The following is a 12705-nucleotide window of genomic DNA, read 5'->3' as shown; positions in this document are numbered from 1 at the left end:
TGCTGTTCATTAATCAAGTCATGATCAACATAATTTCATCACATTTTTGTAGTGGTAAAATCAACATAAATATAACTGTCTCATCTGAATTTTTCCATTATACTAGAGATATTTCATCTGGCTTGACATTTTGTCCATTACATTCCAAGCTTACTATACAGTGATCCATTGAATCAAAGTTTTACTGTATATATGAGCATCCATACAATCACACATAGACCATACCTTTAGGAAATCAAAGCATCTGAGCATGTAGGCTACTTTCTCGGCATTCTTTCCCTCATTAAGGAAATCAAGTTCAACAGGCAAGTTCTTCTTAGCTTCATCCACTAACCACATAAACTCAAAGTCTGGGAATATTTGCTTCACAACCAAGACAAGGATCTGAAATCATAAATCAATAACCTTATTGGGTACCATGCCATAGGAAACTAACACTGGGAGACAATCTACATGCAATAGGAGTGCATCTATATGTTTAAATACAGAACTGTACCAGATGCAGAGGAAGGAGAAGGATTCCATTTTTTAAAGGAAGTAAAAGTACATAATCATCCACCTTTGGCTACTACCTTTACACTATGGGCACAGTCCAGAGTGTAAATTGCAAAGAAATGAATGAGAAGATTTACCAAACAGCAAAGCTCCAAAAGCAAAAATGTGCATGATATGAGTGACCTGTAAATTTGATATATAAATTAAATAAATCAAAGAAATTCTAGAATAGTGGATAGAAAATGGATAGATAGAAAATATCTCTCTTTCTCTCCCTCCCTCTCTCCAAGATTCCTTCCAGCTCTGTTATTCTGTTAGTTTGTTCTAAAGTGTGACGTCATGTGACTACATGACAGCAACCCTGGCATTCCCTGTTACTGTCGTTGAGTGAATTCTGCCAATGGTTAGCCAAGGATCCACCCCAATCCAAGCCATACAAAGCTTGGTCTCCTTCAGCTCCAAGCTTCAGTAAGGTAACAAACTGCCTCCAACTAACCCCAACCACCTACTTCCCCATCTCTGCCCTTTGGCCACATTGAGAACTACATATGGTAAATCTCTGTGACCAGAAGCTCCTTGAAACTACACACCAAGAATGGTTGCTAACACTAGTTTAACTTCAAAAGTCTTTCATGGTTAGGATATCATTTCACATGATCAATTTCTACACCTGTACAAGGTCATATGATCTTACCATTCCCATCTTTGGTAAATAGGAAAGGAATCGTTATAGCTCAACTCTTAACATAAATTGGAAGGGATTAATTTAGACCACTGCATCCAACATTCTGTCTAGTGCAGGGATCCAAATTAAAGCATTTTAGAGAAATGATTGTCTAGCCTTTGAATGAACATATCACACATTTCTGTATAATTGGTCCCATTTTTGAGCTGCTCTTGCTGTTAAGAAATGTTTTCTAACATTCAACCATATCTGTCTTCCTATAATTTAAATTATTATTCTGTGTCCTGTACCCTGGGGCAAGAAAGAACATATCTTGTTCTTGTACATGACAGCCTTTCAAGTATTTGAAGAGCGCTATCATATCTCCACTGGGTTGTCTTTTCTCAAGATTAAACATACCTAATTCCTTCACAGGACTTAATTTCTATTCCCCAATCATCCTTGTTACCCTTTTCTGGATCTGCTTCAGTTTCTCTGAGACATTCTTAAAATGTGGACACAGTACTTGAGATGGGATAAAACCGAATATAGCGGAATTCTATTAATTGCAAAATATATTTCTGTTGATGCAGCCTGAAACTGAAATTCTTGTTCTTTGCAGTCAGGCCACCCTGCTGCCTCATATATGGTTTGCAACCCACTATTTCCAAGGTCTTTTTAGACTTCTATTGGGGAGCAACCCTTCATCAGCTGAAATGGGGCAATTTGCTACTGCAATCCTTTGACTTTTTCAGAATTACTATGAGTTAGTGCTTGCTGCAAATATTGTATATACCCGTGATGGCGAACCTATGGCACGCATGCCCAAAGTGGCAGCACCCGTTCCTCTTCCAGGTTTCTGCCATGCATGCACACACAATGATCAGTTGGCTTTGTGCAAGCTGGTCTTCTGTTTTCTGGCATGAGCATGAATGCCGGCCAGCTGATAGGTGTGTGTACATGTGCGGCACTAACCAGAAGACTTGCTGGATGGGGTGCATATGCATGCCGGAAACCAGAAGTTCATTTTCCGGTGTGTGCATGCCCCTGGGCAGCTCCTCTTCCTGGTTGCGGCTCAGACGAGCGTGCACACATGAAGTGCTCCCTTTTCAGATTCGGTGCTGAAAAGGTTCCCCATCACTGGTATATAACAGGTTTTTTTCAGGCAGAGAGGCAAACTTGGACCAATGCTTCAGATCGGAATTATAGAATCCTGTCCATTCATTTTCACTTTTGCTTCTTAAGGTATCATCAGTGGAAAAAACGATTGTTTCTGCTTTAATTCTTAGAGTTCAGGTTAGCATAAATTCTTTACAGTAGTTAGCAGTGTTATTTGTTCTGGATTCCCTTTTAAATTGCCACAAAATGTGCCTAACAAAGGTCTATTCAAATGTTTTGTGAGCTTGCTCCCTGGAACATGGTTGTCTTATATTCTTCTCACAGTCTCTGTTTACTTTCTAGGAAGTATTCATTTAATCAATCAATCTCAAAGGACAGTCAGGAGCTCTCAACCTAAAATGGCAGAACTGAAAAGAGACAAACTTACCTTTGGTCAAATTACTTTTTGGAGGTGATTGCATTACATAATAAATACAAAAATAGAGAGAGAGAAATCTTACAATACTGGTAATCTTTTTTCCAAACTATCACCCAATAGAAAAAAATGCTGGTGTTTTGAATTCAAGAAAGCAACTTAAAGGAGCAAAATTCATATATCACATTTTCTTAAGTTAACAAGAGTTTCTACATTGAATGAATTTGAAGATGGAGCAAGATAATTTATGAACCAAACCAAACGAACTAAAAAACAATTCTAACTCTGCCATCTTGTACTTATCCATATTTTTGCAGCCCAGACACACAGATGTACTATACATCATATATTTGAGGTACAGGATGTAATAAAGATGCAATATTTGATGTACTGAATAGCGTACATGACTAAAGTGGCATCCACAGAAATGCCCTTACTTGCATATGCCCTGTACAGCCATGAAATGAATTTTGACTGGAAATGTCTCAAATCACCTAAGATGTTTATGATATAAATTGTAAAGGTCTCTGATTTAAGCAAGATAACAGAACACATCATTGCTCCACATCAATTTTTTTTACAATGAATCACTCTGTTGGTTTAATTTAATAGGATTGAGAAAGTATGAAAGAGAACAGGCCAATATAAGTTATCCCGTCTTTCTATTTTTCTTTTCGCTGCTGAATCACAACATTGTGAGGTTAAAAATCTCCAGGGCTAGCTTTTTCAATATGGATTAGTTAATTGTTATCAGAGTTTCACTGGGGCAATGTGCCTTTAATTGGAAGTTTCCTCTTGCTTTTACCCTATAATTGTTCACTATGACAGCAGAAGCTGCTAAAAACAGTCTTTTATTGCTAATTAATTAATCTGCCCCTTTCTGTTTCCTGCACAGGATTTTTTTCCTTATTAATTCCTTCCATGTTTTTTATAAGAAGAACAGCTCTGTTTTATCAGGCTAAAGTCTGTTGTAATCAACTTTTTTTTTCTTATAATGAGCAACTAGATGGCTCTGAGATGCTTCTAAGCAGGAGATGGAATCATCATCTTTTACCACCACTGTTCCCCCTACAAATGGTATTTGACAATATACTGCTCCCAAACTACAGGTAATACTGAGTGTGAAAAAAATAACAGCCCTTCATAGACTTGTGTTCCAAGAAGTTATCCAATTTCTCTTTTAAAGCCTACAATGAAATCTTAGTCTTTATTGAAAGAAAAGGAGCAAAAAGCGACAGGAAAATAATGTAGAAAACTGGCTAATTAGTGGGTAAGAAAGTAATAATAACATCTTGCTGAATAAAAAAATAGCAACAGAAGCTAAGAGAAAGAAGCTACTAATTAATTTTGCAGGGGGCCTTTGCAAAACAATCAGAGTAAATGCATCCAGGATCATATTAACCATAGCATGGAGCTATTGCATGAAATTGCTGGTTTTAAACACTGATCCTGGAAACTGGAAAAGCAGTACCTCCCCAGAATGGATGCTTTACTATGGAAACACCCATCTTGGAAAAAGAGAGATGGGATGGGAAATAGATGAGAAGAATGCAGATTTAAAGCACATCTCGTTGAATGTGGTCATATGGTGAAGAAACCACTTTAGTTTGCATTATTGAAATCTAGATAGAGAAACTGGAAGAAACTTAGCTATCCTGTTCACAAAAATTATGATGTATTGACAATGCAGGGCTAAGAATAACACAGTTGTCAAGGTGAATATGTGTACTGTCTACAATCTTGGTCTCTCTCACCAGGATTCCAGTTTGGCTGAATATCAAACTGAGGAAAAGAAAGGTCTTTATTCTTAGACTTAACAGTCTCCAGAACTGATTTCTTCAGTCATTGCATAACATGTGATATATAATAATGGTGTTAAATAAGTGTCTTGACATAGTCAAATTTGATAAGTTGACACAATAGCAATAACACTAAAACCTGTATACCACTAGTGCTTTACAGCCCTCTCTAAGCGGTTTACAGGGTTAGCTTATTGCCCCCAACAAACTGGGTCCTCATTTTATCAACCTCGGAAGGATAGATGGCTGAGACAACCTTGAGCCGGTGAGGATCAAACTCCTGGCTGTGGGCAGTGTTAGTCTGCAATACTGCATCCTAACCAGTGTGCCATCAAGGCACAATAATCAAACCAAAACGTATGACTTGTAAACCAAACTGAACAGGTTCACATACTGAGCCCAAAGAAAGAAAACACAAGACAATTTAGTGTGATACTGCCCTTGTGGTAGATATATGTGTTCTGATTGTGTTAAACGTGACTTTCACAACCTTTTCAGCACCAATGCCATAATGTAGAAATAAAAGTCAATCGAAATAGAAGAACATGGGGAGAGCAGGGCTGACATCGCTACAACACAACATGTGGGATATCTCTGTCGATATCTCTGCTGCTGGACGGTCCTTTTGGACCTAAATCGTCCTGTAGAGATGGTGATAGAGAAGGGCACATCCTGCTGAACTCAGGGACATTGCAAAGTCTCTGATTGATCCAGGAGAAGCTCTTTTTTCCGGTGAAAGAGAAGCAGCCATTGAAGCTGCAGAAGGTTGGAACAGCCCCTGAACGGAAGAAAAGCAGGAGAGAGAGTGTGTCGAAATGGTGAGATAAATTTTACTATTAGAGAAGAGAACACCCAAAAAGACCTAGAGTAAAATTAAAATTGAAGACAGAAGAGAACAAGCGGTGAATTAAACCTGAATTAAACTTAGTGTGTTATCTTTTTTAAAATTTTACTCTTTTTTATGGATGGAACTTTTACAAATGCCTCTTACTTTTAAAATTGGATTGGTTTCTTTTTTCCCCTCTTCTTCTATTTTTCATCTTTTTTCATATTTGTGGATTATGATTTTCTTTCTTTTCTTTTTACAATGCTCAGCTGGATTGTTTGCTTTTAAACACTTTTTTTCTTAAGTCCAGAATTTAAAGAGAGGAGTAGATGCAGAGGAAAAAGAAGCAACACTGCCATCTATAGGCTGGAGGCTTGGAAACATTGCGTTTTTATTTCTTTGAACATCTGACTTATATCTAATACTTCAAAGCTCCTGATTTTGTTTATTGAAAGGGATAGTGGGAAGAGTATGGATTGTTTATGCAGGTGCTCTTCTGGAGTACTATCAATAGCTGGACTGGAGTGAAGAGAAAACCTTGTCTTGAAAGATTATAGTGAACTTGTTTGAAACTTAACAAAAAAAACTTTGGATGTTTTAGTGGCAGTGTTTATAACCTGGAAGAATGGCGCAACGTAAAGAAGAAAAAGAATTATCATTGCAAATGATAAGGTTTGAAATTCAAAAAGTAGAAATAAGTACAAAAAACATTGAAAAGAGGATGGCGAACATAGAACAAAGAACAGAAAAAATAGAGGGAAGAGTTGAGAATATTTATAAAACAATGATGAAATTTGAGAATAGAGTTCAAAAAACTGAAGAAAAATATGAACAAATTGATAAGAAAATTGTTGATATTGACAGCAAATCAAGCGTAGTTGGAAACGACAGGAGTGGAATGTTGAAATGAGAGATTAACAAACTGGAACCCTATCTCAAACCTCAAAACATGGAAGAAGGGAGAAAATTTGGCAGTAACAATGAGATAAATTTTGGCAGAAGCACCAGTGATAACTAAAGGCAAGCGGATGGAAGGAACAGATGGCGGGTTTTGAGTTTTTACAAGATACGCAAGGAACAACAAGGTACCAAGAGAAGTCCACATAAGACTTATCAAGAAAATAATTAGAATACAAATACCACAAATGGCAAGAGATATAGGACTGCACTATTACTGGAAGGATACAGAATTAAGAAACAAAATGTTAGAATAAAAATTAAGTTAAACTTAGTTAAATTTAGAGTATTATGTATAAAATAAAGTAACAATAGTTATAGCTAAATAAATGATTAATAATTATAATAATGCATATATATATATATATACATATACATATACATATACATACACACACACACACACACACACATACACACACATTAGATTGATAATATGAAATTTTATATAAATTGTAAGTGAGGACTATGGAGAGGATGTTTAAAAGCTTTGTTATAAAAGATAAATAATTCTGTATAGAATAGAATATAAAGATGTAATACTATTGGATGCTTTCAGGATGATGTAAATGCCATAATATAAATTTACCTTAAATTCAGAATACTTTACATAAAAAGGATGTAATAATAGCTGTAGTCAAATGAATGTTTAATAACCATAACAATTGTATACATATATATTAGAATGATGATATGAGTCTTTATGTAAATTGCAAGTGAAGTGTATTGTGAGAAAGCACAAAAGTTTTGTAACCAATCGACAAACTGTAAGTAATTAGAGGAGGGTTTTTATTTTGTGTGTGTTTATGTCTGTATGTTTTATGCTTGTCTAAAAATAAAAACTTTTTTTATAATAAACAAGAAATAGAAGAACATGGAGAATAGTGAGAGGACCAGAAAGTTAGAAGATCAAAGCAAACTGGCATACAATATTAACATATCAACAAAAGCCAATGGTAGCAGTGATAAATCAGAGGCCATAGTGGAGGGGTTTAAAGGTTTACAGAGTTTCTTAATCTCCTGAATATTGGTTGTCTGGTTATGGTTTAAATAAAATGCTCAGATAAAAGTTATGCAGTCATAAAGCTTGAAAATGCAAACCATCTCTATTCTATATTTGATTACACACATATACTTAGATATAGTATACACTACTTCTCTTTCAGATACCAGCTGACACATATGCAGTTTATTTTTTGAAACATTTTAAAACGCTAAAGACATCTCTACTGAAATAAAAGAATCATGATAAGAATAACAGAAAGCTACTGATCTACCTCCATCAGTAGAATATCCTTAGAACTCTGTGCTTGGACCTTAGGATGTTGAACCTTCACAGCAACTGTCCTCCCATCTTGTAGCACAGCCTTGTGGACTTGGGCCAACGATGCTGCCCCCAATGGAACATCTTCAAAACTGGCAAACAATTCATTGATCTGCAAGGAGAAAAGATATCTCAGATTTGCTGATGCTTAGGTTGCCCAATATTTTAGCTCTTGGAGTTCTGCAGTAATCAAGAATAAAATACAACAATATAACATACTATTTTAATATTTAGGAAAAAACTGTCACTGAGAAAATTGAAGAATTCATGCAGAAAACCTGTCCAAACCATGTAGTTTCTCCATACACTGAACCATAATTAAGAAGCTTGGCTGTTAAGAAACAATAGAGAAATGTATAGAACTGTAAATGAATGTATATTAATATAGAAGCAATATAAGACTGATACACACAGGTATGATGACACAACAATGTTAATGTGATGATTGTAAGTTGTTATAGATAGAAAAAACAATAGAAATTTGATAAAAAAAGAAACTTGGCTATTTAATTAAATACTTTTTACATTTAACTTTCTCAACAGTAACTGGAAGTAGCTGTACGCTGAAACGTTTTTAGTATGACATACACATTCTAGCAATGGCGAGCTGCACAGCAAAAGTAATATTACAAGCCCTTCATCCTTATTTACTCCATGAAAATGAGATTTAACCCGTTAAATTAATTTTACTTTCTACAATAACATTTCTCTGTTGCTCTTTTACTCAGGAAGGTCTACCTTGAGATCAGTCACTTCAGCCATGGAGAATTGAAGTCTTTTCTCACTGTTTTAGAACATTATCATTTCAGATACCAGATGAACCTTGGCTAGCAAGGATAATCTCTTCCATTAGGCAACAACCAACCAGGTTTACTACAAAATGGTCCTTAATCAGCAGGCTGAAAATCATAGTAATAACACTCAGTTTTCTTTGTAATCACACTTTGTGCAGCTAGAATTACTGTTAACACAAATGTCACATGTTTTTTGCTAGTTAAAATAATGTGCAAACCTCTAAGAGAAAGCTTAAAAAGGAGACAGATTCACAGAGAATGCAACTAGCCCAGTGGTGGAATTCAATTTTTTTTACTACTAGTTCTGTGGGCGTGGCTTGGTGGGAGTGGCAGGGAAAGGATATCGCAAAATCTACATTCCCACCATACTATGGGGCCAGACAGAGGTGATATTTACCGCTTCTCCGAACTACTCAACTTTCCGCTACCGGTTCTCCAGAACCTGTCAGAACCTGCTGAATTTCACCTCTGAACTAGTCACTGTATGCCTCTATGCCTCTGAAAATTGACTATGTTCTCTGCTTTCCGAAGAAATATAAAAGAGACACTGTTAATTTAAATTTAGAAACATGTAGTGGTTTTTAATGTGGCTAGGATAGATGGTATTGTTTTAATATGTATATTTCTTGTACACTGACCTGGTAAGACACAGGTGACAAAGCAATTCTAAAAAAAAAAAAATAGATATAACCTGCTTGTGATCTTTCCATGTGTATTTATTTGGTTGTTATAAAAACCAAACACAGGTATGATCCAGCAATGCTGTTCTTACATTAGCAGGGTATTTGTCTTTTCACTAATTGACTGTGTTCATATATAACCATAAACCAATATTTTAAAATCATAATTTGCTAAATAAGTGTTAATGGACATAGCAGTTTAACTGGTGGGGCTCATAACCACACTGAGCAAGAATTAAGAAGATCACATGATGGCTTAGTACACTTTATGAGACCAGAATATGCCTTATCTGGATAATGGCTGCACTCACACATTGTGCTAAGTTACTGTGTGGCTGATTTTGAGTAAGTGTACTCAGTGAACCAAACCAATTATGGTTTATTTGGTAATTAAACCAAACATGGTTTAGTTTGATAATTCACCTGACCCTAATTAAGCATAACATTCAACCACTGCATATATTCATAGTTCTGTGTTATCTAAAATTCCATTCAATAAACAATGGAACAGAGAGTGAAAAGCTAGATAGATGAAAAGCCAAATATTTGTAGCCCAGACTTGCCAGATCTGGGCTGCAAATATTTGGACAACCATGAAATGGAAGCAAATCTAAACTCTTTCCTGCCGTCTAGCAATTGTCCAGATTTTTTGCTGTTCAGTTAGGGGACTCCTAAGAAGAAGATTATCCAGACAAATGCATGTGGGAATTGGACTAATCAGAGAGCATGGAGAGAAAATGCAGGAATTTTCCATTGAAGGTTGAACCTTACAATTGGGATTGGCTTCAAAGCTATCTTGAATCCCCCGAGGTTTGGCCAAGCTTGTTTAAAAATCGGGTAGCAGATTTGAAAGAAAGGTTGTTTTCTTTTCCTCTACTTATCTCATATGCACGCATACATATATGCATATACATAGCCACATTCAAACTCATATAACAGAGCCAATAGTCAAGGAGTACATTATATATGCAGAAATTAAAAGAAAACAAATTGAATGTGAGTGCATTTTATAGCCTACTTTTTAACACAGTAATTAAAGAAGGGAACTGTAGCAAGCCAGCAATTAAATATGAATAAAACACTTTTAAGCAGCCTACATGCAAAGCATCCAACAGAAACCTTTTGTGTTGATGAAAGGGAGGAAAAGAAGCAACCCAGGCCTACATGCAGCTGCTGACAGCAGCTTTCCCTCCCCCTCCTCCTCCTCCTCCTCCTCCTCCTCCTCCTCCTCCTCCTCCTCCTCCTCCTCCTCCTCCTCCTCCTCCTCCTCCTCCTCCTCCTCCCGGCAAGCACACAGACACACCACTTTTTACCTCGGCCACCCCCTTCTCCATTGCTTCCACAATAAATATTACCAGCAGCAAACTAGCACATTTGCAGCAATTAGATTCCCATGGAGTCTCAGCTGCCTCCAGTAATTCACAAGGAGGGCACCTTTTAATTTTTATTTATTTATTTTAATTTTTCTGCCAGCAAAATCAATTAAATAGAACAACTGCATTTGAAAAGAACTAGTTACATATTTTTTCATAATTACAGTGGATGCATGATTCATCCTTTTGACATCCTTGCTGCAAGAAAAATCGTCTTCCTTTTATATATTTCACAAGATATTAAGATTACATTTTTGTTCCCCACTCTATTAAACTCAAGTCAATGTTTAGTCACAGGTCAGATGGCTTGGAGAAATTACTATCACTCAAGCAACTATACTTGAATAGAGGTTTATATATCATGCAGAAACATAGCTTGGCATGATAGATACACTAAACCACAAAGTAGTCTACATATTTTAGTCTAACATGGCATCATATTGTACCCACATAGTTAGTGTACACAGTATGGCAGTTCTTCCAAGCCTGGTTGAAATATAGCTTCTATAGCAATTACAGTATTTAGAACTAATACAAAACAAATTATAGCTTGGTGGATCCAATCAGTCTCTGAAAATTCTTTTAGGAAACCTAAAAGAGTATGTCAGTCAGTCATAAGAAAGGCCATTGGGAAATGTAGTCTTCAAAATCCAATGATCATTACAACTTGCTACATGCTAAATGAGATTTATTGCTAAAAGGACTGATTTCACATCCCTCAAACTGCATCTTTGAGCTATGTCACATTCCAACATCCATACTACATCTGCCTACATGTCACTGCTAAGCCTTATGATCTTTGGGTCTAAGACTCCATAGCATCACCTTATTATAACTGGCCTTTAGCCACGCAACTATTTATCTGCCCCAGTGTAACTTAGGCTATTATATCTGGGGGTGCAAAGATCTACATGACCATTAGATGGTGGGGAAAAAAATGCATTTAAGTCTAAGTCTTTGCTGCTATTTATGGCCATGCAAAATAATGCAGCCCAACTATAGAGCCCGTATTGTACTGCCAGTTTGGTTTTAAGCTGTTGAGATGTGAGGAAACATTTACCTCATTGAATATTGAAATTCAATCTGCACAGCCATATAATTTACATTATAACATTTTTCACTGCTGAGACTGATTTTTAATCAGGCAAATAATATATGTAAAGACAGAAATAATGTTTATAATAATCATGATGAGAGTAGCAATACATATTGGGCTGAAATTTGAATCAGTAAAACTCTTCACTTTAGGCATGCATATATTTAGACATTTTATGAGGATGAGAAGAGATAGTAAGTCAATGGCACCGATATGCTTTGCCTAAAAAAGATGCAGCTCCAATACCTGTCACCTTTGGTAAAAAGATCAGGTAGCAGGTGAAGGAAAGGAAACTTGGCCAGAAACTAAGCAAGGCCACTGCCAGTTGCAACAGATTGCTCATGAGGCAATTGCTCTAGAAGGAAAGCTACGTTTGACTCATAGCAAAAACAACAGTCTTGTGGCATATTAAAGTTATAATACAGCAGAACATTTTAAACTGTATCCCACAAAACCCTACATGGAGAAAAAAAAAGTTCACTCAAATACAGGAATGATATTTACAGTGGTAAGGTCAAGACCTGTCAGCTTCAGACGCCCCCTCCCCAGATATTTGTGCTCCTGATGACCAACAGTTTTTCAGAGGTGACAGAGGTGGCAAAGTAAAAAGGAAGGACACAATTTTTACTTAATAGAATATTTCCATTGGTAGCTCTCTCTACCACTTGATCCACAGTTCTTTTTTAGAAATTTAAGATCCATATCATGACAAAGTTTGAAACTTCCAGTATATAGCATAGGTTTTCATCTATGTGAGGTCTGGTCCACAAAACATATTATTAATCGATTTGTTATTTTTTCTGGGGCCAGAAAATTCCAAGCTGGCACACTGGGCGCCGGAAACCCAAAGACCAGCTGGCTGGTTCGTGCATGCCTGTTTTTTGGCCGTTTTTCTGGCTGGAAAATTTATCTAAAAATGGTCTGAAAACAGCCGGAAAAACAACCTAAAAATGGCCTGTTTTTCAGGCTTTTTTCGGGCTATTTTCTGGCGCTCCAGCACGCGAAGATCAGGTGGCAGGGGGGAAAACCCCCCAGAAGAGCAGCTGGTGATGGCACACATATCCACAGAGAGGGCTTTGCATGACACCTCTGGCACGCATGCCATAGGTTCGCCATCACGGCTATATGTTGTTACACCAGCATTCAGAAAGATTCTGAAAAAC

The 12705-nt window shown here is 36.6% G+C and overlaps 1 protein-coding gene across 1 annotated transcript in view; it reads right to left on the bottom strand.

Moving 5' to 3' along the window:
- The window catches only part of ADCK1 (aarF domain containing kinase 1), a 107180-nt gene that overhangs the window by 19666 nt on the left and 74809 nt on the right, over positions 1–12705 (bottom strand). The window contains exons 4-5 of the mRNA XM_087726759.1: positions 7553–7711; positions 226–384 (exon numbers count right to left, since the gene is read on the bottom strand). Coding sequence (XP_087582885.1) covers positions 226–384; positions 7553–7711 — 318 coding nt within the window. The remainder of the gene's footprint in view (positions 1–225; positions 385–7552; positions 7712–12705) is intronic.

The sequence above is a fragment of the Thamnophis sirtalis genome, unplaced genomic scaffold (genome assembly GCF_051295495.1).
Source record: "Thamnophis sirtalis isolate CommonGarterSnake01/CBP01778 unplaced genomic scaffold, rThaSir2_p1.2 scaffold_1, whole genome shotgun sequence".
Taxonomy (NCBI): domain Eukaryota; kingdom Metazoa; phylum Chordata; class Lepidosauria; order Squamata; family Natricidae; genus Thamnophis; species Thamnophis sirtalis.
The sequence above is the reverse complement of the archived record's forward strand: the minus strand, read 5'-3'. Positions and strand labels throughout refer to the sequence as shown.